The sequence below is a fragment of the Hippoglossus hippoglossus genome, chromosome 2 (genome assembly GCF_009819705.1).
Source record: "Hippoglossus hippoglossus isolate fHipHip1 chromosome 2, fHipHip1.pri, whole genome shotgun sequence".
Taxonomy (NCBI): Eukaryota; Metazoa; Chordata; class Actinopteri; order Pleuronectiformes; family Pleuronectidae; genus Hippoglossus; species Hippoglossus hippoglossus.
The window spans coordinates 5306565-5334409 of NC_047152.1; the positions used below are offsets into that span (position 1 = coordinate 5306565).

At 49.6% G+C, this 27845-nt stretch overlaps 3 protein-coding genes across 15 annotated transcripts in view; all 3 read left to right on the plus strand.

Annotated features, from left to right (window-relative positions):
• LOC117772636 (sodium- and chloride-dependent GABA transporter 2-like) overlaps window positions 1–13093 on the plus strand; it is a 119589-nt gene extending 106496 nt beyond the window's left edge. For 11 of the 13 annotated variants that reach the window (XM_034603975.1, XM_034604020.1, XM_034603984.1 and 8 more), the window contains 4 exons: window positions 558–658; window positions 891–1061; window positions 1268–1450; window positions 1974–2821. In XM_034603975.1, coding sequence (XP_034459866.1) covers window positions 558–658; window positions 891–1061; window positions 1268–1402 — 407 coding nt within the window. In that variant the 3' untranslated portion in view covers window positions 1403–1450; window positions 1974–2821. Of the gene's footprint in view, window positions 1–557; window positions 659–890; window positions 1062–1267; window positions 1451–1961; window positions 2822–12978 lie in introns of those variants that run through there. The other 2 variants (XM_034603945.1, XM_034603938.1) reach the window with 2 other exon arrangements.
• On the plus strand, window positions 5498–17607 carry LOC117772623 (A disintegrin and metalloproteinase with thrombospondin motifs 5). Its single transcript, XM_034603904.1, has 8 exons — window positions 5498–6877; window positions 12979–13111; window positions 13412–13579; window positions 14103–14386; window positions 15903–16086; window positions 16167–16342; window positions 16431–16606; window positions 16700–17607. Exons 1-8 carry the CDS (start codon window positions 5786–5788, stop codon window positions 17367–17369), a joined length of 2883 nt encoding a protein of 960 aa, XP_034459795.1. The 5' UTR covers window positions 5498–5785; the 3' UTR covers window positions 17370–17607.
• A 3733-nt stretch (window positions 17608–21340) lies between these two features.
• adamts1 (ADAM metallopeptidase with thrombospondin type 1 motif, 1) lies at window positions 21341–27181 on the plus strand. The gene is made up of 8 exons (XM_034603916.1): window positions 21341–22320; window positions 23166–23506; window positions 23593–23725; window positions 23826–24283; window positions 24372–24558; window positions 24676–24854; window positions 25073–25248; window positions 25335–27181. Exons 1-8 carry the CDS (start codon window positions 21705–21707, stop codon window positions 26074–26076), a joined length of 2832 nt encoding a protein of 943 aa, XP_034459807.1. The 5' UTR covers window positions 21341–21704; the 3' UTR covers window positions 26077–27181.
• The last annotated feature ends 664 nt before the right edge of the window (window positions 27182–27845 follow it).

Sequence of the window (27845 nt, forward strand, 5' to 3'; positions counted from 1 at the left end):
TTACCGTTTTTTAAGGACCCTAACATACACTAACTCTGTTGCTTGTTACGCGCTCTTGAAGGAGGAAGGACCTCAACCAAGGGGAGATGCTTGAGTTCACAATGAGGCTTCAGCGTTTTAGAAAGGGGGACACATACTGCTGCTTTCAGGCATGCACTGAAGCCCGGGCACTTTCCGGAGGGGCTTGTATGTGAGAACGTAAATGTCCGAGTCAGTCACTCTGGACATTTTCTGGCGAGACGAGATTCGAAAGAAGGAGTCATTAAACACACTAGACAGAAAATCAATGTAACCTTTTACAATTAATATCCGCTTATGTCCTTTTTGACGTTAGTAGGAGTTGAGAGAATGGGACAGATAAGTGTTACTTCCTTTTGCAGCATGGCAGACACGGCATTTTACTCATTATTAAGTATTAATAATGGCAAAGAAATTTTTATTTTCTTCCAACCTGGTTTTTGGTTGTGTTGTTATAACCATTCTTCTTCTTTAACCACACCATGATGTCAAACCCGACCACAGCCATTCACAGACCCTTGTTCTTCCTTTGGTCGCAGGAGCCGATCGCTTCAGTGCCAACATCAAGGATATGACCGGCTACACCCCCCTGCCCGCCTTCAAGCTGTGCTGGAAATACTTGACCCCGGCTGTGTGCACTGTGAGTGACCCCTCCCCGCTGACCTGCCTCTTTAGCGTCTACATGCTGTGAAATAGTCAACACATAAATGCATGTTTGGGATTACGTGCGAATTCTTCCTGCCTGTCAGTCAATGTACAATCAAAAGCTAGTGGCAAACTGACGGTGATAAGTCTAAATAATATACTTTTGACATGCAAAGTCATACCATGTAAAATATCGAGTTTTTATTAACACAGTCCTCCTCCCACAGGCCACCTTTGTGTTTTCCCTGGTGTGTTGGGCTCCGCTGACCCTGGGGAAGGGCCTGGTCGCTCCGCTCTGGGCCACCACGCTGGGCTGGATCCTCACCCTCTCATCCGTCTCCCTGCTTCCCTTCTGGGCCATTTACGCCCTGGCGACCACCCCGGGGTCCCTCACACAGGTCGGTTTAGTATCATATGCTGCTGACGAGACGTCTTTTTAATTTGTGTTATTACTTGAAAAGGTTTACATGACTCTACAAGACCCTGGAAGTGTCGACCAGACTTCTGATGCAGTGTTTTCTGTGGGAGAAAACCGACTTGTTTAGGGTAATAAAGCTGCATGATTATACGACAATGAGCTAACCGTGACCTTTTGATCCCCCAGCGCTTCCAGCATCTGTGCAGACCGGCCAAACTCTCATCCTCCCACCACCTCCCCACCAACACCTCCCCACTGCCCTACAGCCCCGGACTGCCGCTCACCAAGCAGCCCATTGCAGACGTCGATCGTTTGAGCTGACGGTAGAGTCAACGACGATGTAACGTGGGATGCTGCTTAGCCAATCAGGTGGGGAGAATTTCAGGAGGGTCGAGGTTAGAGTTAATGCGGCTTGAATTAGAGATTAAACAGCCACAAAACAATCTACGCTCAAGGTCTACTTTCTTACTTTATATGTAGCTTTCAACCACATCGTATAATCTTGAAAGGTGATGTTCATATTTTTAAAATATATGTCCAGCATATTCCAGACGTCTTTCCCACTTTGGTGTTAAGGTTTCTGAAAGCTCTAGAATACACATCTTATTGGACCTTGAGTGGCTGATCAACACTTGGTGTGATAAGAACTACCTAAAAGGACAGAAACAAACTTTACTGGGTCCTTTCCACTAACATGGCAGAGGCCAGATTTATGACCTGTACCGCAGCCAGCCCCCCCGCTTTGGCTGCACTTTTGTGGGAGCAGATTTATCGTCCATCTTTATATACAGTCTATGGTTTATCTGCACTGAGCCTGTTGTGGTAGCCTGTGTCCTCAGCTTTAGCTCTGATTCTCCACCTAATGTTTCCTTCTCGTTGGGTTTGGGTGCAGGTCTCATCTGAAGTGACTCTGTGAGTCAGACTGGTTTCACACACTGGGTTTTGTCTGAACTTTTTTTCTGGATGGTGCTTCGGTCATATCGTGGATTTCCAATGGTTCATACTACGCCTTACACAAGATCTCAATTTAACAAATGTATCTTTTTACTGCCAATATATCAAAGGATCTAACTTCAGTTTTCTTGACAACGTCAAGAGCTGAACGGACATAGTTACTCATCATGGACACTGTTTCATCAATTGCACTTACTGTATCTGTTTTCACTCTCTTGTCGTATGCGCAGTTTGTGCAAAAGTAAAAGTGTTTGTGCGTCTTTTGCACTGCACCAAAAATAAACAAGCTGCCGACATAAACAGTAAATATATGAATAAAATACTACAAACTGCTGATGATATGGAGAAAAACAGATTTTTCTTATTCTATCCTACAAGCTTACTCTTAAAATGGATTTTTTTTAAACAAGAAAAAAGTCTTATTAAAGCTGCAAAAGAACTCCTAGCACTCCGGTGATGATTCTTACTGGAGCGTGACCAAGAATGTCCTCTATGCTGCGTTGCAATGTTAATGTTGAAGATAAATAAGTTCCTTGTGCAAACTGCTGGTTTTTTTCAGCCGTGGATCAAATGTTTTGAAGTTTTCGTCTGAGATTAATTTACAGAAAAGCAAAGTGATAAATCCCATCTGGTGTCTTTTTTTGTATATGCTATCATTTTTATAGGTGCTTACATACACGTGCCTCTTTATTGTAGGACGAGCTTCTTTTGTATATGTATCATTATTTTATTTTTCTCAATGAATATATATTTACGTTGTGGATAAAAGAGGTTGTGTTGACTCATTTCATGCTCAGTGTGTGTTTTTGTGTGCGAGGGTCTGTTTGTGCTCATGCACAGGTGTGTGTTTGCCTTCCCTGAAACAGACCTGTGGTCGAGGGAAGCTGTCACTTGGGAGATGATGCTCTCTCCCTCTGCGCCATGGAAACAGATGCTAAAGAACACACCTGGTTTCTAGGAAGAGAGGAAAAGAAGAAGGAAGATAGAGATGTAGGGAAAGACACACACACACACACACTATCAGCCATTCGAGCGTCACCAGAATAAGCGATTGCCTTCATCTGAAGCCTTTTTATCCTGATGGGAATAACTGGTTTAACATCCATGAAGGGATGGAAGCAAAGAATGTGGGGAGGGAAAGAGCAGGAGGATGATGGAGTGTGTGTGTGTGCGCAGAGGAGGAGAGGGAGTCATGGTGACTAAAGAGGGAGGGAGAGCAGCAGCAGCGCCGCCGGGGGGAATTCTGACACCAGCACTTGGATGGAGCCTGGTGGTTATGTAAACGGCTCGGGCTTGTCAATTAAGCGTATTGGATTCACTCCCCTCCCAGCCGCCGTAGGAAGGGGGCTGGTCCCGCTAACACGTGGCTCGGCACGCGGGGCTCACACACACACACGCACAACTTGTTTTGGTGACACTCAATACTGCATGCGGCCTGCTTTGCAAGTGTGATCCGGGTTACTATGTAATTGTGTGTGTGTGTGTGTGGATAAACGGGGGCGGTTTATGTCCATATGGTTGCTCTGGCATACATCGAGCTTTCAGATGATGGGGATTAAAAATGATCCAATGAGATGAGTGTGTGAGACTGGAAGAGAGGGAGGATGTGTAGGGATGTGAGCCAAAGTGTGTGTGTGTGTGTGTGTGTGTGTGTGTGTGTGTGTGTGTGTGTGTGTGTGTGTGTGTGTGTGTGTGTGTGTGTGTGTGTGTGTGTGTGTGTGTGTGTGTGTGTGTGTGTGTGTGTGTGATGCTGTGGAAAGTTGCCTAATTTTTGCTCAGGCTCAGTGCCACTACTTTGCAGCTGCACTTTTCACCACAATTCCGTCTGTACACACACAGACACACTCACACTTTTTGCAGGATAAACACTAAAAACACACTCATTTTATTTGTTTGGCTACTTTTAACGCACACCCCCACCAAAGCTTGACATCCCACTGTCCTGATCAAACATCCTCTCTCTCTCTCTCTCTCTCTCTCTCTCACACATACACACAGCTCCAGTTTGCTCTTTATGGCTGTCTCTTTCTTTTTTTTTTACTGCAGGTAATACACTTGACAGTTTGGTGAAAAGGAGAAGCAGCGGGGGGGGGGCCTGGTGGTGGAGACTTGAGGACAGGAGGAGGAAAGAGAGACGGGTAGGGGTGGGAGGTGGGTTGCATAACAGCTGATTTGAACATGAAGTTCTACTCGATTACTGGATCCACTCTGCAGTCGTCACCGCCTTCAAGTTTGTGGGCGTGCACGCTGTGTTTTCATGGCCGTAGCAAAGATGTTAGGAATCCGGAGGTCATCCCCCCCCTTAGACAAAATGTGACTTCCCTCCTAAATAAACCCCCTAAATTATGACTTGAGCTCCTTTAAGTAACCTTTTCCTGCAGGAGTGTTTGAACACAAAGCGTATCCTCGCTGTGGGATCTTTCATTGAACGGGGTGGGGCAGCGAGGCTTACGGCGCTGCACACCGTGTTCCGTTTTTCGGCCCGCGCACTCTCACGCCCACTCCCTTGCTGCATCCCCCCTGCGCCGCTCGGTCATGTAGAAAACTGGGTGGGGGCGGGGGGGGGGGCCCTCGGATTAAGCGCCCGACGCAGCCTCTCGTCGTTTGACGCAATGGAGCAGAAACGTAATATCTGCTCTCGGGTTCTGAGAGGACTCCCTCTCGGCAGTGCACACACACACACACACTGACACCCCCCCACCACCACCACCTCCACCTCCCTCCTTCTCTGAGCAAAGGTAGTAGCTGTTGGGTGACTCAGCAAATGAACAGTGTTTTGGAACTTTTAAGACGCCACTCTCCGGTTGGCGCTGAGTGCGTTTGTCCCGTCCAGGTATGCGTTTGCTAAAGCCCCCCCCAAACACACACACACAGACACACACGCGTATCCCCAGAGGTGAGACAGCTCCCACCTGGAGCCACACATTTCCCTCCTTTACTTTCCTAAGTGCAGCACCTACTGTATGCATGCTCGCAGATTTCCATCCACCTCCTCCCCCTCTTTCTTTCCCTCACACACACACACATGCACCATTAAATGTCTCACACTGGGAACGGTGAACTCCCACAGTTCTTATTCGGGACTGGCCATAAATTATCTATCCCCCCCCTCTAGTTTGCTAGAAACTCTTCAGCCGGATCCTGTTGGACTTTGAGCCTTCAATTATTAAAGGGAGTCAAAGTGGTGAAACTGTAAAAATAACAGGCTGCTGGTTTGATGGAGACATTTCTCGAGGTGAGATAACTGGTGTTGGTCCTGAATGCAGACACTTGTTTTTGTGTTGTGTTGTGTCTGTGTGTTGTTGTTTTTTGATGGAGCTCCCCTCTGCTCCAGTGACAGCATTGTTCTCCTCTGCTCTCCTCCAGCACTTGACTTAACTCTGATTTGAGGGAGAGGGAGAGGGAGGGAGAGAGAAGAGAGGGGGTGGAGGAGTGGTGATTGAGCGCAAAGGGGGCAGGACTTTTTCTCTCCGGGTCCTATTAAGAGCAAACTTTGTGTTTTTGTTCTCCAACTTCAGCTCAGTGCTCTGCAGCCTGCACACAGGTCCTCTCTGCGGCTCTTTTTTTCTCCTCCATTTCTTTCCCCTTAACGGTTTCTCGCCTGTTGGTCACCACTGTGCGCTTTTTCATGGGGGGTTCGGACACCGGGAGGATGCGCTTTTTGGAGGAACAGACGCTCAAAGTTGTGCGTTCGGACGCCCCGGGCTCGTTTTAGAGGATTCATAGATGCGTGTCTGGTTGGAATAAACAATGGTGCGGCTCCTTGGTGCTCTGGCCGGGGGCATGCTCTGGTTTCGGCTACTGTTGCTGTGCGCGGTGGAGTTGGAGCTGGGAGCCGGGGTCTCCACTTTCCAGGGTTTCTATCTTCCACCTGCGAACGGGTCGCTGCTCACACCTGCCCGGAGGACGGATGGAGTCGTGCGGACCGTTGACCGGATTTACCACGGAGGAGGGAAGGTGGGCTACCTGCTGTACCTGGACGGGAGCCGCTTTCAGTTGGACATGGAGCGGGACGAGTCGGTGCTGTCGCATCACTTCAGCCCCCAGTATGTGCTCGCCATGATGGGGGAGAGCCATGCGCCCTTGCAGCGGGAGTGCGCGTACCGCGGCACAGTGGACTCCAACGCGGAGTCCCTGGCCGTCTTTAACCTCTGCGGCGGGGGTCTGGAGGGCTTCTTCGCCGTGAACCACGCGCGCTACACCATCACGCCTATAGTCAGGGCGAAGGGACACGAGCATGACGTGCGCGCCCTGCAGGACAAGGACGCGGAGAGCGCGCTCCACGTGTTCACGCGCGAGAGCTTCAGCTTCGAGGCCATGCGCGAGGGGCGCGAGAGCTGCGGGACGCGCGACGGGCGCAGAGGACGCAGGGACGCGGCGGGGAGACGCCGGCACCGAGGGCGCGGGGAGGGGAGACGGGACAGACAGGCGCTCACTGATGACCATGACGCGCACGAACGGACACTGTGGAGCCGGCTCGCCAAGGCGCCAGCACCGGAGCCTGGCACGCGGAGGAGAAGGTCGGTCTCCCGCGCCAGGCACGTGGAGCTGCTTCTGGTGGCCGACGACACCATGCTGAAGAAATACGGAAAGGACCTCAACCACTACCTGCTCACACTGGCCTCCATCGCCTCCAAGCTGTACGGGCACGCCAGCATCGAGAACCCCATCCGGCTGTCGGTGGTGAAGGTGATCACGGTGGGTGAGAAGGAGAAGGGGCTGGAGGTGACCAAGAACGCGGCGGCGACGCTCAAGAGCTTCTGCAAGTGGCAGAACCAGCAGAACCCGCTGGACGACGACCACCAGCACCACCACGACGCCGCCATCCTCTTCACCAGGCAGGTAAACAAACCCCCCTCGCTTCCTACACCTCCTCCACCTGTGCGCAACTCTCGGCTCGGCGCCGGCTCCGCGCGTCTTGGCTGGTGCGGTGCCAAAGCGGCGGAGTGACGCCACGGTTTGTTTTGGTGGAGTAAGCGGTGGCAGCTGGTTGACTGTAAGCTCTTGGCAGGTTGATCCTTGGGTGGCTTATTGCTAATAGCCTATAAAACGCTCAGTGTAATAAAAAGCAACTGACACACGTCACCTTTTAATACTTTCTGCGCGTAATGGCCCAACTGCGTGTTATTCTTTCATAAAGCGCTAATTCTGGCTGTGAACCATTCCCCACTCGAATTCCAGTCAATCAGGTGTGAAAACTACAGAACCTGCTCCCCACAATGTCCCTGTTACATCCACCTTTCTTTTCTATTTCTTTTCTTCATCCCTCTGTTTCCTGCTCCTCTCCTTTCTTTCAGAATCTTGCGTGCGTAAAGCAGCGCCGACGTCTGCGTAAAACAGCCGTAAAAACTGTATTTCCTGCGCCTGGTGTTTTTCTAGGCATGCTCCACTGTCTCCAGGGCTCCCCCCCTCCCCTCCCAGTCCCCTGACAGCCCCAAAAGCCTGTGAGATGTGAGGCGCGCGCCCGGGGCCGTGCACGCACATTCTTCCCAGGCTAGGAGGCTTGAAATCAGCTGCTGGGTGCATTGCAGAAATATGTCTAAAACTCCCTTGAATCTGTTGTTAATTGGGTAGACATCCCAGCATTGTAAGCCTACACTTCCCCTCTCTCTCTCTCTCTCTCTCTCTCTCTCTCTCTCTCTCTACTCTGCACATTTTTTCCCAGTTACTTCTCCAGTGTCTGTCAGCTGGGGCTGGGAGCTGTCAGGAAAACAAACACATCCACCCTGCGAGAAGCCATGCGTTTACCCAGACCACACTCATTTATCCCTTCTTTCACCGACCCCACGATCCATCTCTCTCCCCTCCTTCATCCTCTTCCATCCCCTCCCTGCCTGGTCCAAAGCCACAGGGCAACAGATCCACATGCATTTTTCACCTCCTCGGGTGTGGCTTCATGGTTGGCTCCAGTTGACGTGTCAGATCGCTTCGCCTTGGATTGCGGTGTGTTCGAGTCATGCGAGGTCTTGTCATGGCCTGGGCGAGAGAGTAAACACCAGGGGTATTACCTCGGATCTTCTGGCGCCAACTTGGCTCCGTCGTGCATTGGCAGGGGCAGCTGGTTTCGCATACCTGAGGTTGGCATGCTGGCAAAGTGGCCCAGTTTCTTGTGTGCCAACCACCTCCTGGCCCCTCACCAACCTTGTTGACGCTGCACCTGCACAGGCAAGTCAGAGAGAAGAAAGAGGGTGCCATGATTAGGTGGGTTTGGCAGGGAGCGCAGGAAACAGTTATGTGGATGCTCCTCAAGCAGCCGGAAAGGAGGGCCGAGGTAACACGGACACGGAGCTCTAATGAAACATGACAGGCTGTTTACTGTGAGTTCTTCTCTACTTGAACTGTCTTCATTTTAAATTCCCCATGATCACCCTGCAGCCTCCGCCTCAAACATTTATCTCACATCGACCTCAACAATACATCACTCGCCAATTAATTAGTGTGTCACCTGCCGCAGCACTTGCATGATTCATAAAGCTGTCTCCTCGCTTCCCTTCACACACATCTCACCTTCGCCGTTGAACCTGGAGGTCGCACCGTAGATTAAACCTGTCAACACAGTGTGTAATCATCGCCTGTGAACCGTTGTAACGTGAGAAGCATCCTGCGGTGGGTGTGCGATTCTGATCTGTGGCACTTGTTGACAACAAATGAGAGTAATTGCAGCTAAATTTGGTGCAAGCGGCGTAAGCACATTGCTGTTGCATGACTTGAGTTTAGGGTCGTGACCTTTGTACTGTAGAGGTGAGCGTTTAAGCCAAAGAAAGCAGCCGCCACCCTATTTTAACTTTGACCTCTAAAGGCTTTTTGCACTTAAAGGCCGTTACTATCAGAATGCTGTGTTTTTGGCCGAGGGCTCAACTTGGCGCTACCAGGCAGACGAGCGGTGCTGAGGTTGTGGACATCTAAACACCTGGTGCGATTGAGGGGAAAGTGGAATTTAAGAAACCGCAGAGTCGTTTTCCTGAGGGATTTCCACTCATGGCAGCAAACGTGTGATGAAGGAAAAAAACATAGAAGGTGGAGACGCTGACATTTCATTTTGACGTTATTCCTGTACAAAACGCAGCATTTTACAAACAGGATAGAGGCATTAAAGTTTTCCACTGACAGAAAGCCACTGAGGAAATAACTTTCATTTGGCACGGGGAGCTCATTCTGAGCTGCAAGAGAAAAGGAGGTTTTTTTGGATACTTTTGGTTTTGTGGTGCAAATTGCCGCATTAACAAAGAGCGACAAACTTGGATGTGCTGCAGATTCGGTTCACATGTGTAATAGGAGAAGGGCCCGCCTGGTATTCCATTGTGCTGAATGTCAGAGGTAACTTAATAGCCGCAGACGCCCTCTTTCCTCTTTGCATTTCGAGCGGCTCTGGAGTAAATAACAGGGATTTTTGTCGTCTGCTGAACTAGAACCGGAGCTGACTGAAGACTTAGTGACTGTGGAGTCAGACCACATTAGGGAGGGGGGGGTGCACAGGGTTGAAGGGAACCGTTCTCTTTGTGGTCGGGTCCAATTACTCCAACCCCCCCACCCACCCCTCCTCCGTGCCCGCAGTGAGCTGACCCGTGTGGCGGTGACACCCGGTTCCACACATACCAGCACCAGAACAAAACAACAGGCCACATTGAGGAGGGGGTTGGTGGGGGGGGTGGGTTCTTCTGAGTGTGTACATGGGAACATTAAATTATATGCATGGCTGTGTTCACTTGTTGTGCGCTCGGACAGCAGCGGACAAAGCTCCACTGTAAGGCGGCCGCAGGGAGCTGCAGCGCCGCAGAGATGTTGACATACATGTGTGTTCTGCAGCAGCTCAAATATTTGGAGAGACATCGCTACGCAGGGACTTGAGACAACTATAATGTTGATGTGTTGACCTTCTCAACCCGGGTTCACGTTTGGCCACTTTCACTTCGCACATCCTATAGACTATAGTATTTCATAAGATATTATCTTTTTTATTTTTCACATTTTTCGCATAATTTTCGCTGACATCCACGTCCGAAGGAAAATCAACAAGTGCATGAAATTCTGTTCGCTCACTATGCTGAGACATCGCACCAGAGGAATAGAGAAAAAACAAAGAAGCAAAGAAAATGCAATGTTTACAATTCATTTTGAAAGAAAAACGCCTTTTCAGGTGTGAATTTCAGATAAGATATTTTGTCTTGTATACTAATCGATAAAAAATAAACTAATCAAAGTGACGTTCATGTCCAAACAAACCTTTGGTGACAAATCTGCTTAGTTACTGATAGAAAATGTCAAACGACAACACAATAAGGTCATCATGAGTCTTATGTAACGATGATGGATGTGAGAAACACTGCTGCACCTATACACAATCCATTTCCTCCACCTGTGTTTAGCACTTGAGCTCTCCTCCCCTCCCTCTGTACATCTAAGTGTACATTTCCCAGCCCTCGCCCCCATCGCAGCTACTCCCTCTATTTGTTTTCAATGCCCCTGATATTTCACACATGCTCTGCCTCGCCAGGCACATGCTGACAACCTGCGGACAGCTCCGTGGATCCGTGGATCCTGTCCACATACTCAACTGGGCCAGAGAGTTCAGTGTGAGCCTCGCCTGCACCACTGGCTTTAAGCTGCTCTCCCGTTTCCTTTCAGCACTAACCTCAGGCTGGTTCATGTTTCCATGCATTGAAAAGTAGAACAATTACCTCAGTTCAACTTGTCCTGATTTCTCCTTTAAAATCACGTAATCGGAAATTTCCCTCGTGTGAATCTGATGTCACATCTCTCCTGCTGTTCAATATCATGCTCTTAAGAACATTGCTGGTTTCAATGCGATGGCACATGCCTGGTTCCACTGACATAATGCGAAGTGTGGTATCCCCTGTTAGGTGAGAGTGAACCGAAATAGTAAAGTTGCACTTTTCACTCATGTTGATCCATTATTAATATAAAAATACTGATTATAGGGGCTTCAAGTCCAATTCTCAAGTGAAGTACCTAGTTTCTTTCCCCCACTGTATAATAACCAAATCGTGTCTCATGTAGCTGATGAATCAAACTGGCCAAATATCAAGTAATAACCCAGCGTCTGTTATTCACTTTGACAACTGGTCCATCACTGGTAGAAACTCTGGTTTTTGTTGCATTTGACTTGCAGCTCTGCTGAAATCAGCCTGCAGGGGACCGAGCTAGACTCGCTCTGCAAGAGGGATTTTACTGTGTGTGTGTGTGTGTGTGTGTGTGTGTGTCTGAGTCTGGCTGGCTGTTTGTTTAACACTCACCTTGGCTTAGACTGCAAGTGGTCTTGTAACACACACACACACACACACACACACACACAGACACACACACACACATGCTCAGCTCTGATCGTCTCCTGACCTTCACAACCAGCTTGCCACCTGTTCCCCTGTTATTTCTGCCAATATTTCTGTAACTCTTCTCTTAATTTCCGGCATTCCCCCCACCACCCTCCACCATCCTTTCGACCCTGCGCCTGTTTCCTGAAATTCCCTCTCTCTCCCTCCCTCCCTTTCTCCCTTGTTTTCTTTACATGTGCAGAGGCCCTTGGATGAAAACAAAGTACAGAGGAGAGGAGAAGAAAGGAAACTATATGTAGATAGGGATGTGAGTTATGGGGTCATTTTCACGTGTCGCTCTTTCATTCCTAATGGGAGATTAGCTTGTTTCTCTGCGCTGCACCGGGCGCAAGCTGTGTATACAAGAACAGAGAGAAGCAAAAACTGTGCTCATAGGAGAGCTTGTGCGCAGATGAATGAATAAATAAATGAGACGGAGGTGTAGAGGTGAAAGAGTGTGGGAAACAGGGGGAAAGAGAAACAGTGGAAATATGAGGGAAAGCGTCTCTATATGTTCTCGCTGTCTGATTCAAAACAAACAGGGAAAAGTAAAGAGACACGGAGGAGTAGTTTCATTCAGTCGGCCTGTGTGTGTGTGTGTGTGTGTGTGTGTGTGTGTGTGTGTGTGTGTGTGTGTGTGTGTCGAGTAAGGTGCTCTATGCCTGTATTTACATATGTTTTGTATGTTCAAGAATGCACCCATTTATTTTCATGTACTTACTTATAGTTGCGTGCATCTGTGTGTGTGAGAAAGAGACAGAGAGAGACAGAGACAGAGACAGACAGAGAGAGAGGTGGTCCCACCCAGTCAGTCATGTGTGTGAGCACCGAACACAAGGCAGTTTGTTCCAAACCGATCGGCCCAGAACGGGTAAACACCCTCCCCTGAGCGCTTCACACACATGACCCAGCAGGCCTGTCATGACGATTCATCCTCTCCACAGGACATATGTGTGTGTGTGTGTGACAGTGTGTGTCTTCATACATGTGTTTACCCTTTTTTTGTAGATGTGCACATGCCTGCGAGTGTGTCGTCATACATTTTCGTGCACTTGTTGCACCGCATTGCGCTGGGGAGTGTGCATGCATGGGCGCGTGTGCACGGATGTGACTGCCTGATGAGGCGATTGATCCGTGCACTCAGCGGGGACGGGCTGCGCACCCCCGAGGCCTCGACTGCATGGACATGTGTGGGAATCAAAACAAAGATCAATGGCGTGCACTCCGGCGCCCCGTGAGGCACAGAGAGAGAGAGAGAGATGGTGGAGGCACAGGAAGGAAGTTCAAAATTAAAGGGGCACTGATCCAATTTTCCTCATCAGAGTCAGTACAGCGAAAGAGGCAGAGCTCTGCACTGTGGAAAACATGGTACCAGCTTTAAAGAAAGTAGAAACACATTGTTTTTTAAAGGGAAGGATGGAAGATCAGTGATGAATCCAGAGCAGGAATGAAAAATGTATTGAGCCTTATATTTCCCCAATGCCTCAAGGGAGACAGTTATGATTTATATAGATTATTTGGTGTCTTCGGATGGAGGGTGTTTAATCTTTTCCCCATTCTTTTGCTGAATTTAATGTTTTTTTTGTTTGCTAATTTGTTTCCCTTGTCCAGGACCTCTGCGGTCACCACTCCTGCGACACCCTGGGGATGGCGGATGTGGGCACCATCTGCACTCCGGAGAGAAGCTGTGCCGTCATCGAGGACGACGGGCTTCACGCTGCATTCACTGTCGCACACGAAATAGGTAGGCATGGCTACACACACACACACGTATCTACACACAAGCCAGACTAGCCGGGGCATGCACGTTGCACTTTGTCAGCACGTCCCTCTCTTACTGATTAATATCACGTGCGTGTTGTCTGATGTTTCGCACCTGATGCCTGAGCGATCGGTATGTTTTCTTTTCTCATTCTTGCAGCAAGTGCAAACCTGAGGCGAGTCCTGTTCTCGCAAAGGAAACTCTGCACATTATGTGACTGTAACGTCCTCTCTCTCTCTCTCTCTCTCTCTCTCTCTCTCTCTCTCTCTCTCTCTGCTCCAGGTCACCTGCTCGGCCTGTCCCACGACGACTCCAAGTTCTGCGAGGAGCGCTTCGGGGTGAACAGCGACAAGCGGCTCATGTCCTCCATCCTGACCTCCATCGACGCCTCCAAGCCCTGGAGCCGCTGCACCTCGGCGACCATCACCGACTTCTTCGATGACGGCAACGGTGAGCGCGGCAGGAAGTGTGGAGCAATAAAGGCGCTTGTGGTTTTTGCAAACATCTGCCATCCCGTTAATAGCGAGAACCTTTTCCAGCGAGTAGAGGTTTTATTTTCTCCCTCCACAACTTACCTCCATGTGAATTTGACCTCGTGATGGATGTTATCCCGCGGTACATATCACTGCGAGCTTTTTACGACCCAGCAAAGATGTAATCTCGAATTTACAATCCCATTAAAATGTTAAAGAGTGCAGATGTAGTGCAGCCAGAGGCAAATTGCTCGCAGGAAATCAAGACATGTCATACTTTGCGTTTCCGATTTGTCAGGAAGTGTCTTTCATGACGGCCATAAAGCATTGTTGTTGACGTTCTGCTAAGCGGTGCTATCGCTGGCGGCATAATTTATGTAGCAGCATGCATCGTTTCTGGCTTGACTGCAGTAAAGACTATAACAGATTTTTACATGCCCTGGAGCGCCAAGAGGTAGCGGACTCTTTAAGAAAACCCTCCTTCTTCTTCTCTGCCACAGCCGAGTGTCTCCTCGATTCTCCTCGCCAGCCCCTCCTTGGCCCCGAGGAGCTCCCGGGGCAGAGCTACGACGCCGTCCGCCAGTGCCGCCTGGCCTTCGGCCCCGAGTACACGGTCTGCCCGGGCATGGACGTGTGCTCCCGGCTGTGGTGCGCAGTGATCCGCCAGGGGCAGATGGTGTGTCTGACCAAGAAGCTGCCGGCCGTGGAGGGGACGCCCTGCGGGAAGGGACGCATCTGCCTGCAGGGGAAGTGTGTGGACAAGACCCGCAAGAGACACTACTCGGTAAGAGGGTGGCAGAAGGTGACGGAGACAGGAGGTGTTTATCAAGGGGAGACGAATCAGAAATAGATCACTTTTTATAGTTCCAAGATATTTTAAGCACAATGTACAAATTTATCCGTGGGAGACAGAGAACGACAACGAACTGAAAGAGATAAAGCACTTAAAGTGCTGGTTTTAATATAACATGCATTACCCTATTGATGAAGAATAAAGAACGTGGCTCATAACTCCACCTAGTGTTTTCAAGCATCTTGGACCTTGCAGGTATATAAAGTATATATGAAAAAGATAACACGCTCTGGTGGGTGCTGCGTCTGGAGTCATCCTTCATAGCCAGACAGCCGAGATAACCTGCCTCCCAGCACTGGATTCTTTTTGAATATCCAGGAAAAAGAGCTTGAGACACAACTTAGGAGATGAAATTACACCTAAATACACAGTACACATCCACTAAGAGAGAAACAGATGGAAGCAAAGACATTATTGGTTCCTCGTTGTGTGGTCTCCTTTATTTATGCCACTGCTGATCTACGCTATTTGTTCTCTTGGCCTCACTTACGCAGATCTAAATTGAATTTGGCCTGGACGACTTAAAGCACCAAATCTGCCCTTGGCAAGCTGTCGGCACCGTGTGTGTGTGTGTGTGTGTGTGTGTGTGTGTGTGTGTGTGTGTGTGTGTGTGTGTGTGTGTGTGTGTGTGTGTGTGTGTGTGTGTGTGTGTGTGTGTGTGTGTGTGTGTGTGTTAGAGAGAGAAAAGAGAGTGAAAGAACAGGAAACAGCGAAAGAATATTTTCTTTACTTTTATTTGTCACACGAGTTTTGAAGAGTCTGGACTCAATCCTTGGCCGGCGACCACACGCTCCGGCCAAGTTCTGACTGGCTCGGTGTTCCGCCGCGCCGCGTGACGACCAGTTTGTGGCTCAGAGCGACATTAAACCCGCCTTCGTTTCAGACTGAAACTTTTATACATTTCTTTCAGCGTTACTGCAGATTAAACAGCTTTTACTTGTGGAAACCAGAAGTATCAGCAGTGGAAATCAATGAAAAGCTTGTTTCCAAAGAAGCTACAGGATTATAAAATCAACCCAAAATAAGGACCGAGCGTTTCCTTGAGGTTTTCTGCTCCTCAGGGGGGGGGGGGGGGGGGGGGGGGGGGGGCATGTGAGCTGTGGCTTTAAACACATTGGAGTTATTATCACATGAGTTTGGCCTCGTTCCTTTTCTCTCCGTCTCTTTCCACAACCACAGTGCAGGCCTCGTTTTCCCTTATCAGCGATCTCTCTCCACGGGGCTTCTCTCTGTGACACGTGGCTTGGCCAGTAACTTCCAACATGTCTGATCAGCGCTAATTGTCCCCTCTCATCTCTATTTCTCTTCTCTTTCTCTCCTCTTCATCATCTTCTCTCTGATCTCTCCTCCGCTGTCACCCCCACCCCCCCCTTCTGACCCGCATCTCCTCTTTCATCCCCTCTCCTCTCCTTTTTCTTGTCACTCCTCCTCCTCCTCCGTCTCCCAGGTGTCCAACCATGGCAGCTGGAGTTCCTGGGGTTCTTGGGGTGCGTGCTCCCGAACGTGCGGAGGGGGGGTGCAGTTCGCCCAGCGTCTGTGCAACAACCCGCCGCCGCGGAACAACGGGCGCTTCTGCACCGGGAAGAGGGCCATCTATCGGTCCTGCAGCGTCACGACGTGTCCCGCATCCAGTGAGTGCACCAGCCTGAGAACACATGATTATAATCTCACAACAGGGTGATTGACACAATATATCACGTGTTTTCTTCAGATAAGAGTTTCCGTCAGGAGCAGTGCGAGGTGCGTAACGGCCCCCAGACCGATCCTAAAGGGGTGAAGACCTTTGTCGAGTGGGTGCCCAAATACGCGGGAGTCCTCCCCAAAGACGTCTGCAAGCTGACCTGCAGAGCGAAAGGAACGGGATACTACGTGGTGTTCGCTCAGAGGGTGAGTCAGTTAAACACCGGTGCAGTGCGTTCCCTGAAGAAACGGAAAAAAGAAAGTGAGGGATGACATCGTGACTGTGTGTGTTCAGGTGGTCGAGGGGACGGAGTGTCGCCCGTACAGCAGCTCGGTGTGCGTGAAGGGGAAGTGTGTGCGGACGGGCTGCGACGGCATCATCGGCTCCAAGCTGCAGTTCGACAAGTGCGGTATATGTGGGGGGGACAGCACTGGGTGTCTGCGTGTGATGGGCAACTTCACAAAGAAGAGGTGAGAAGACACTTACACATGTTAACACTGTATCAGCTCTATAGTTTCCTCCATTTTATGCACCGATCTGATCTCTCCTCTCTCGCCGAACAGTAAGGGCTACACCGATGTGGTGAAGATCCCCGCGGGCTCCACCCACGTAAAGGTTCGTCAACACAAGGCCAAGGACCAGACCCGCTACACCGCCTACCTGGCGCTCCGGCGGCCCAACGGCGAGTACCTCCTGAACGGCAAGTTCATGATCTCCACCTCCGAGACGATCATCCCGCTCATCGGCTCGGTGCTCAACTACAGCGGGTGGAGCCAAAGGGACGAATGGCTTCACAGCATGGGCCCCGGGGCTCTCCAAGAAGCCTTGGTGGTGCAGATTCTAGCCACGGACGCCAAAAAGCCCCTGGATGTTCGTTACAGCTTCTTCATGCCGCGCCGGACAGCCCCGCAGCCGCCATCCGCTCCGCTCATCCCCGTCCCGAAGGCAACCACCTCGCCGAGCACTACGACAGTCTCCACCACGACAAGAACCACCACCAGCACCACATCCTCTGTCCTGGACCCAGGGCCAACGACAGCTCCAGGTCCCTCAACCCCAGCCCCAGGGCCCCGGTGGGTAACAGGTCCCTGGATGACCTGCTCCAGGACGTGTGACACTGGCTGGCAGAGTCGGACAGTGCAGTGCAAGGACCAGGATGGGAAACTGTCCAAAGGATGCATTCTGGGTGCTCGCCCCTCTGCCTTCAAACACTGTCTGGCGAAGAAATGTTGAGGAGGCCTGAGAGGGGGAAAACAGATTTACGTAAGACGAGAAAAAGACATTTTAACTTCAGATAAAGGTCTCAAGTGCTGGATGTAGGACCAATGAATGGACCAATGAATTTAAGACATGGAACCTTAAACTGGACTGTGAAGGTTGGCGCTTGGACCCGTCCAACAGACACTCAAAGACACGTTGGCATGGATGTACCCGACTATATGCCAGAGGAATGTCCTGGAGTCCTAGTGGCTACCGGTGGGAACCACAGGACAGTTTCCGTATACCACAGAGACAGGTGTTGCCCTGGCATAGCTAAGAACTTGAGTTGCATGTCATTTCCACACGGACAACAACTGATTGTCTTTACCTCCGAACCCCTGGAGGCTCAGTGTGTGTTGCCCTGTAACAGCATGCATGTTGTGTGTCTTTTTTTAATGCTATTCCATGTGTTCTAATCACTGTGGGTATGTGAGAGTCGAACCCCTTTGTCGTATGTCGTGGGTGCGTCTGAGACCAGAGCCCTGCAGGTTGTAGACCCTGCCCTGTTCCACGACTGCTATACTACATATTAGGGGCGTTTTGGGTCATTTAAGTGACTGAGAAGCATGAAAAGGTTTGTTTACGGGAAGAATGTTGAAAATGTGGAATCTCTGGGTGGGAAACAATCTGTGGCAACTTACGCTAAGGAACAAAAACACCAATAAAAGTCTACCTATGGCCAAGGAGTATATGGAGCATGATGACAACAGGGATCTCCTTTTGCTTCCCTACCAATGTTCTTCCTGTAAATATTTCTAAGAGCTACTCTGTGACTGAAGGTGCTGGATCAGGGTAACATGGATGTTGCATTGCATCCTGGGAGTTTATCGGTCGTACCAAGAAACTGCAGCTTGGTGTGATGGGATGGGGGGGGGACCAACTCAACGACGGTGAAATCAACGGAGGGGCAACGTAACCATGACACTCCCTAACATTTAAGGAGGCTGATGATGAATCAGATTTGGGGCAATGCTTGATTTGTGTGCGAGTGTGTGTGTGTGTGTGTGTGTGTGTGTGTGTGTGTGTGTGTGTGTGTGTGTGTGAGCTTCTTCACTCTCAGTTCCACTTGTATCGGTTATTATGCTGGTGCTGGGAGGTTTATTGTCCCCATGTGTTTTTGTTTGTTGTTGTTTTTTTGTGGCGGTCAATATGTGTTAGTTTGTCTGTTTATCTGTTTAGGAAACTATGCTAATTTGACAACGTGTGCCCTGGAAACTCGCAACGACAGCAAGAGAGACACGAAGGCGGGCGTCACTGTCCTTCTGCAGCTCAACTCATTCTCCGTTTCCTTTTAATCGTTCATTCCTCGATTTGACTCAAACATCCTGTATTTGCTAATCATCCCTTTAACTCGTCTTCAACCCTGGTGGGTGGAGTTTGCCATAATACCACAATTCATATTGTGCCACTCGGGGCAGTAATATGACCATGGATGAACTTAAATAACACAAATGTACTGTTTAAGACAATATATAGAAGATCATTGAAATTTGCATTAAACTTAGAGTAAAAAGTACTTCAATTGAATACTTGGTCAATGTCCTCAGGTCTCAGCTTTACAAGTAAATGTTGCTTGTGTACCTAGTGGACTTAAAAGATACCCGTAGTTCTGATTGTGTTCAATCTTCTGGCACCAGTCGTGTTTCCCAGTTTGGCAAACTTCCCCCATCAGCCTCCTGTGCAGCAGAAACCAACAAACCACTCGTACAATCCGCTCTCCTCCTGCCTCACACATTCAGTTATTTACACAATGTAGACTTTTTTTACGTGACTAGATCTTTCATATATGTGTTAGTTATCTACCATATTTACACCGAGTTTCACACGTACAGACACACACATTGAAACAATCCATCAGGTACAACCATTGTGAGTTTTTCAAACCCACACACACACATTCACACAACCTACTTTGACTCTTCCAGGGGGGAAACCCCTCTCGCTGAACGACAGAAACACAGCACTGAACTTGTAATTTATTGTTTGTACAACTGGTATGTGTGAATAAAAACAGAACAATGAGATGAGTTTTATTTATTATACTAATTTTGTATCAAATTACTATTTAACTTAGGAATTTGACTGTGCAGAATCATTCCTTTGTAAGAATATAGTGTTTCTTTTTTCTAGCCATCCACATGAATATATGTACATAAAATCTATATATTTAAATACTCTTGTCTCTGTGTGGTTTGTGTTTGTCGTTGCACTGAAATATAAAAATTTCGCTGTTTGGAACCAAACAGGAAATGAATAAACCTGCCTGTAATGCGCAGGGAGGAAAGTGGCAGGCATATAAAGTAAAATACATGTTTAAATTAAATATGCATCACACTGCAATGGTGAAATCACAGGGAACAGTGGGGTTGCCTTCATCAGGCTCAAGGAAAATAAGATAAATTCAGAAATACAGGAGATAAAACATGGAAAATATTAATAAATATTGTTTCTCATATCACATATAACTACTTTATAAATTGTATGTAGGTTAAAATGTCACAAAATGTATCATCTGATCATTTGTGGTGTGAAATATTAGCAGTTGTCAGATAAAAGCACTGATTTCCAACCACAGAGCATCACCTGCTTGAACTTGACCCAATGACCCCACACTGCACATTTCTGTACCAATACTGCCCCCTGGCGGCGAGTGGCCTCTGTTTTACAGCTCTGCAAATTGATATCCATCTAAATGTGATGCAAAGGCGCCCCCTGCCGGTGTGAAGTGTGTAATGTTCCACTTAAGTCATGGATATTTCTCTGCATTGCTCGTCTGCCATCTGCTGGAGTATGATGGAACTACAACTGTACACTTTAGTGACCTGTTGCTCTTAAGGTGGACTTCAGAGATCTGCCCCCTCAGAGGCTGATGTTTGTCAGTGAGGCCAAAGTACGCAGAAGCAGGATCCAGCCAATATTTCTGCACTTGGTCAGAAAATTAAACCAATAACACAGTAATCTTGATTGTCTTAATTGATGGGATCTAAATACATTATATTCTCCATTGTTTGATCATTATTTATATAGATTTGGAGCTTTGCTGTGCGTAAAAACGTCCAAACTATACGTGCGTAAAAGCAGTTTATTCGTTGCTGTGAGTGGACTTTCTCTTATTTGTGCTCCGTCCACTGCGGATGATAGAATCTCTGCGTTGCCAGTGACTCTTCCTGCCTGTTGGAGAGGAGGAAGGGCCCGGGCGGGCGGGAGCAGCAGCGGGAGGACAGGGGCTCCTCCTGCCTTGGTTTGAGCGCAGAGGCGGCGCGCTGGAGGAGCAGCTCCACCTTAAGACCTCGGCGGCCCCTCTCTGCTCCCTCTCCCCGGGGAGCAGAGCCGCGGATCCCGGCCACGCACGGCGCACCACAGCCGCCTTGGCACGGAGGAGCTGCGCACGGCTACGGCCAGAACGATACGGTTACAGTTCCCGACCTGGTGCCATCGCGCTTCTCCTGTTGCACTGACACTACGAACACTGCACCACACCAGCCACTGCTGCCCGTCACCTTCATTTGTGTTGGAACAGGCTGAAGTTTAATAAACGCACGAAGCTCAGTGACTTAGAAAGCAGAGCTCGGCCCCAGTGCCAGAGCTGGAGGTTCAGTTTTTATTTGGGCCACTTACATAAATTAATTGAGTAAAATTATCCACAAATATGAGAAATGTAAATGTAATATGTTTCAGTAATAATGTGTGTGTGTGTGTGTGTGTGTGTGTGTGTGTGTGTGTGTGTGTGTGTGTGTTTGTGAACATCCTGTAACAGACAAGCAGAGTTTGAAAAAAAGAAGAAGTCCCTCTGCCAAAACCTCTGTATACTCACCATGATTGATTATTATGGCAACGCTGGTGCGTTTTCATTGCGCACGGGATTTGGCCCCTCTCACATCAAAGGGCCCTCAGGAAAGGGGTGGTCCCAGGGCAGGGGGATATATAGGAGGGACCGGCTCTGTTCGGAGAGCAGTGAACAGACTACACGGGCCACAGAGCAAGAGCCTGCCCCCGAACTCAGAGAAGCACAGAGCTGAAAACGGAGACATCTGCTGAAGAGGGAGAGAGACTCTGTTGGAATTTACTGCTGAGATCCAGCTCCTGCTTTCTCATCAACGGACTTTTTGCAACAAGTCAGAGCTGCACGTAACTTTAAATGAGTTTTGCACTGGATTTTGATCCTTCTGTAGATTTTTGTACGCGTGGGGACAATTTTGTGGAAGTTCAAAGACTTTGGGTTTTGTAGCTTATAGTGGAAAAAGCTTTTTAAAGGATTTACTTCTTTATCAGTTTCTCTTTCCACTTGTCGGATTTCACAGTTTAATTATGTGGTTTTTACGCGTTTCCATTGGTTTAATTCTGTGCGTCGGCGCGGCGCACAGCGCCTGGGAGGAGAGTACCGTGGTGCCGGTCAGACTAGACCCCACGGCCCGGTCGGAGAGCGAATCCGAACCGTGGCGGACTCTATCCGCGGAGGAGAAGGAGAAGGAGGCGGAGACGAGGGTGTACCGGTTGGACGTATTTGGCATTGAGCTGATCTTGCAGCTAGAACCCGACCAGACCTTCTTGGCGCCGGGTTTTGTCTTCCACATTGTGGGCAGTCCCGAGTCCGAACCGACCCAGGAGCCCAAGAGCGGAGCCGAGCCGGGGTGCTTCTTCTCGGGGACGGTGAACGGAGAGGAGAGGTCCGCCGCTGCCCTCAACCTGTGCCACGGGCTCAGGGGCGGATTCTACTTCCAGGGCGAAGAGTACTTCATCCAGCCCCTCAACTCCAGCGGCTTCCTGGGCACCGAGGAGGATGTCCACACGATTCGCCGGAGAGGCCGGGCAGCTTTGGCGGAGGAGGGGAGCTCCAAGTGCGGGGTGAACGAGGACGAGGCGCGGGTGCCAAAGAATCTGGAGAAAGAGGCGAAGAAAGGAGCCGCTAACGCAGAGCAGACAGGTGAGGCTGCAGAAACACTGTGCGCATTTTACGCAATGTTATCGGACACAGCAGAAATTCTCAGACCTGCAAACTTAAAAGTGGCCAAGGAAACAACGAGGAAAGTGATTTAATATCTATTTATAATGTCGTGAATCTTTTTATCGACATGTAAGCAAACATTTGGAGAAAGTAGTTTATCAGTTTAGCTGCTGTCATCTGGAGACGTTCGTGTGCCAGAGTTTGCAGCGTGCGTAATGGACTCAGCTACCTTTTTTTGACAGCGCGCTGGAGATGAGGAGGGGAGGGGAGGGGAGGAAGGGGGAGAGAAGGAGAAAGGGAGGGAGGGGAGTGCTTCTACTGGGGGAAAGAGAGGGAGGAGTGACGGAGGAAGGGGAGGGGAGCGGCGGGGTTGGGGCCAGCCAGAGCCCGGCGGTGCTGAGACGTGTAAACGCGCCTCCTGGTACTACGCGCACCGGCAGGACCTTTCTTTTCTTTTCTTTTTTTTTCCTCCAGAAAGGATTTTCTCCCTTCGTCCTTTTTCTTCCCACCCGCAAAACTTTCCACCACATAAGGTCATTTTAGGAATGTAGACCCCGAGGAGGAGGAGCCGCCGGTGGTGTGACGCTGAGTCAGGGCAGCCAGGCTCCCGCAGGCACATCCGGAGCTCACTGGAGCCTGGACGAGAACTAATGATTAGCTGTTATTTAGAACACAGGCAGAGTTTAGCTGAGCTCAGACTGTTCCAGATAAACATCACTGTCAAAAATAACAAGTGCAATAAAGTCTGGATCCACACACACTGTTTACCTGTGTGACCTTTGAACCCACCTTTGGTTTGACCTCTTGTAAATCTCTCCCCTCAGCCCACCACAGGACCAGGCGCTTCGTCTCCACCCCTCGCTACCTGGAGATCATGCTGGTGGCCGACCAGTCCATGGCCGAGTTCCACGGCGCCGGCCTCAAACCCTACCTGCTGACAATCATGGCAGTGGCCTCCCGCCTCTACCGCCACCCGAGCATCCACAACTCCATCAGCCTGGCGGTGGTGAAGCTGCTGGTGGTGTACGAGGAGGAGCGGGGGCCTCAGGTGTCGTCCAACGCTGCCATGACCCTCCGCAACTTCTGCCAGTGGCAGCGGCAGCACAACCCGCCGAGCGACCGCCACCCGGAGCACTACGACACCGCTGTGCTCTTCACCAGAACAGTACGTTGGCTTTGTGTAAAGTCCAGATGAGATGAGAAGAGTAAGAAAAGCAGAATTCAAGACTTTAACTCTCCCTGTCTCCTCAGGATCTGTGTGGTGCCCACTCCTGTGACACCCTGGGCATGGCGGACGTTGGCACCGTGTGCGACCCTGACCGAAGCTGCTCCATTATCGAGGACGATGGTCTTCAGGCAGCATTTACTGTTGCACACGAGCTGGGTAAGAAGAAAAGAGTCAAATTACATGCACGTGTTCTAGTTTTTCTGAAATTACAGGGCAGGGGTACTTAGGTTTTTGTTGTTTCATCTCTGTCCGCCAGGCCACGTCTTCAACATGCCTCACGACGATGCCCAGCTCTGCTCCGGGGTCAACGGCGCCCACTGGGGCTCCCACATGATGGCCTCCACGCTGTCCAACCTGGACCAGCAGCAGCCGTGGTCCCCCTGCTCCGCCCTCATGGTCACCACCTTCCTGGACAACGGCCACGGCCAGTGCCTGCTGGACAAGCCGGTCAAGCCTCAGCCGCTCCCCCTGCCCCTCCCCGGGACGGTGTACGACGCCGACCACCAGTGCCGGCTCACTTTCGGCGACGACTCCCAGCACTGCCCGGACCTGAGCACCACGTGCGCGGCTCTTTGGTGCACGGTGACCACATCCAACGGTTTGCTGGTGTGTCAGACCAAGAACTTCCCCTGGGCTGATGGAACGTCATGTGGGCACGACAGCTACTGCCTGGCCGGACAGTGTCTCACCAAGAGCCAAGCCGCTAAACACCAGGTAGGGAGCAGATCACAATCAGTCTGTTTTACTTGCTGTTAGAAAAATCAATGTTTGAGTCTAATCATTACGTCCTTGGTGGTTTCAGACTCCTGTCAACGGCGGCTGGGGTTTGTGGGGCCCCTGGGGCGACTGCTCTCGGACCTGCGGTGGAGGAGTGCAGTATTCATTCCGTGCCTGTGACAGCCCTTTGCCCAAGAACGGGGGCAAGTACTGTGAGGGCAAGAGGATCCAGTACCGCTCCTGTAACACGGAGGTCTGCCCCGAGATCAACGGTAAGAGACTCTAGTTATCACATGGAAAAACATGGATTCGTTTGTGTCTTAAAAAAACAGAAAATAATAACATAAAATATAATCTAAATCTAAATCTGATCTCCTTTCCTCCCTCAGGCCTGTCGTTCCGCGAGGAGCAGTGTCTGGCCCACAACGACATGTCGGCCCAAGTGTCTCTGGGGTCAGGGGAGGGGGTTGAGTGGGTGCCTAAGTACGCTGGCGTCTCCCCCAAAGACCGGTGCAAGCTGGTGTGCCGTGCCAAGGGGACTGGATACTTCTTTGTCCTCAAATCCAAGGTGAGAGTTGTTGTTATTTTTATTCTTCTCCTTTAGAATTGTGTCAGAAAATCTCATGAAAGTCTATTTACGTGTCGAGCTGCAAAATACAGGATCAGCTTTGTAATTTCTTTCAGCCTTGAAGCTGCAGCCTTGCTTCACCTTCTGACTCAGACTCTTATGTAACAGTTACTAGACATAACTCTGTATTTCCATCTGTGTCTCTCTGCTGCTCCCAGGTGGCCGACGGCACACCATGCAGCCCGGATTCCACCTCAGTCTGTGTCCAGGGCCAGTGTGTGAAGGCCGGATGTGATCGAGTCATCGGCTCCAGCCGGCGCTTTGACAAGTGCGCCGTGTGCGGCGGAGACGGCTCCACCTGCAAGAAGGAGTCCGGCTCTCTGGACCGCGCAAGGTAAACATCTGACCACCTCAAACAGTGACGCTTCATAACATACATGTCACGTGACCTTGTTTGACGACCACGTGTCCTTGTTACAGGCCCGGTTACCAGGATGTTGTAACCATCCCGGCTGGTGCCACCCACCTGGACGTTAAGCAACGTGCCCCAGGCAATGGTCGTCACGACAACAGCTACCTGGCAGTGCGTCGCTTGGATGGAACCTATCTGCTTAATGGCGATTACAAATTGATGACCATGGAGACAGACATCGCACTGCGGGGGGCCCTGCTGCGCTACAGTGGCTCTTCCGCCACCCTGGAACGCCTCCGCAGCTTCGCCCCGCTCCCTGAGCCCCTCACCATTCAGGTGCTGTCTGTTGGTGAGGCCCCGAGGCCCCGGGTTAAGTACAGCTACTTCGCCCCAAGACCCAACAATGCGGCTTCAGGCTCTAACAACAACGGAGGCCGCCGCCATTCCATCAACGCCATCAGAGAGGTGGGAGGAGCTGAGTGGAGCCTGAGGGAGTGGGGTCCGTGCTCCCAGACCTGTGGAGGAGGAACGCAGCAGAGAGAGGTGGTGTGTCAGGACTCTCAGGGTCGTCCCTCCAGAGACTGCCCAGAGGAGCTGCGCCCCTTAGCCTCGCGGTCCTGCGCCTCCCAGCCCTGCCCCTCCTGGCTCCTCGGAGAGTGGTCCGTGTGCTCCAAGGCCTGTGGCCGAGGTTTCCGCAAACGCCAGCTGCGCTGCATCGGCCACGACGGGCGCACGCTTACCCACGACAGCTGTGACCCCAAGAACCGTCCGCGACCCCTGCTGGAGCTGTGCAATCAGGGAGCCTGTTAAGGACTGCTTCGTAAATCTGACCTCCTGTCGTCCACCCAGCCTCGAGAGAACAATCAGATCTTCACTGCCTCCTCTTCCCCTAAAGATCTAAAGAGGCCGATGAATGTTTACATCCAGAGTGCTGCAGGTTTTCATGGGTTCAGGACGTCCACCAGTCCCACGTGTCAGCGACTGTAACTGACAGTTTATACCCAATTCCCTCCTTCCATTCTGGGGCCAGACGTTGAACCACGGGGGCAAAGGCTGACGACAGCTTGGCTGCGTGTCGGCCCCTCAGCACATTCCTGATTTCCTAAAGAAAAAAAGCATGCTGCTTACCGTGCCAATGTCATGCTTGTGTGTGAGTGTGAGTGTGAGTGTGCAAGAGAGTGTGTGTGTGTGTGTGTGTGTCTCAAATTTTTTATGCATGTAAATAGTGTTTGTCCAAGCTGGGCTGGACAGACACACAAGGCTGTGGGAGGTTCTTGCAGAGTATATAATAGAATCTAATGAAAGAGAGTAGATCATATTCTACTTGCTCACCCCATCAGGTATGGAAACTAAGATTAGCTTCGTAGTCGTAGTGTTTATGTTCAAACACTTTTATTTATCACAAACCTGTAGCACTTCAGCTTTCTTGTTGCCAGTGGCACATTTCTTTTGAACACCTGGTTGCCTTTAAATGCCTCAGTGCACCGTCCTTCAGCCATATCTCACCCTCGCAACCTTCAATGAGGGAACTCTTAAAAGACCAAAGAAGAGTGTGTGTGTGAGTGTGTGTGTGTGTGTGTGTGTGTGTGTGAGAGAGAGAGAGAGAGCATGAGAAAAGTGTGTGTGGAGACCTAAAGAGGGACTTGTCTCCTGCTACTACTTCATAAGTAAGTCTCTCCTGCCTTCTGCGAAGGCTCTTTGTTTTTTTTCTATCAAGTTTTCTCTTTTTGTACAGAATATCCAAACATTATTTATTTTTGTACAGCCTGTTAAATATAATCATGTGGCTTTTTTTAACATTATTTTTTATTTGTTATTGAGATCACAGAAGGAAGTAGAATATATAGAGTATTTATACAGTGTTATATATATATGGTCCTAGGTTCATGAATAAAGTATCACATTGACTTGTGCAGCTCATGTCTCCAGCGTGTTTTGTAATGATGGATGGAACTTTACCTCCCACACTTTCCCCCGATACTGCCCCTCCGGGCCTTTTACAGGTGAAGCCGATCCTCACAAATGTATGGTGAAGCTTCTTGTCCCAGGGGGCGCTGTATGACAGTACTTTAACAATTATTAAGGAGATAAAATAAACTTAATGTATTAGAAATACATTTGTTGTAATTCAGGTTTAGTCCACCAGATGTGACTGTTGTTAACACATTATTCCACAGTACATTGCAGGTATGTTGGTTGTGGCATTAATTATAATTTGGGCCTTTTAAATAAACTTTTTGTACATTTTTCTGGATTGGTTGAAAAAGAAGTAAAACAAATAAGTATACTATAAAAGTATAAATATAAGTATAAATTGTCCTACGAGTCACGGCTGAGGTTGTAATAATAATTTGCGTCACACCAAATCATCAATACGAATAAACAACTGCCATACTTACATATACACTTATGTATATAACAAAATTCCTCTAATCCAAACTAGTTATACCCTTTAAATTAAGCCTGAGAAATATTCCTTAGAAATAACCCATAGAAATAAATCTTGCGAATAACCATTAGAAATAAACCTTAGAAACATCCCTTAAACTACACCTCCACCCTCTTCTCTTTCTTATTAT

Coding starts and splice junctions, on each gene's coding strand:
- LOC117772623 (XM_034603904.1), top strand. CDS start 5,786: ATGGTGCGGCTCCTTGGTGCTCTGGCCGGGGGCATGCTCTGGTTTCGG. Junction 13,112..13,411: donor CACTGTCGCACACGAAATAG/GTAGGCATGGCT, acceptor TCTCTGCTCCAG/GTCACCTGCTCGGCCTGTCC. Junction 16,343..16,430: donor ACGTGGTGTTCGCTCAGAGG/GTGAGTCAGTTA, acceptor GTGTGTGTTCAG/GTGGTCGAGGGGACGGAGTG.
- adamts1 (XM_034603916.1), top strand. CDS start 21,705: ATGTGGTTTTTACGCGTTTCCATTGGTTTAATTCTGTGCGTCGGCGCG. Junction 22,321..23,165: donor CGCTAACGCAGAGCAGACAG/GTGAGGCTGCAG, acceptor CTCTCCCCTCAG/CCCACCACAGGACCAGGCGC. Junction 23,507..23,592: donor CTGTGCTCTTCACCAGAACA/GTACGTTGGCTT, acceptor CTGTCTCCTCAG/GATCTGTGTGGTGCCCACTC.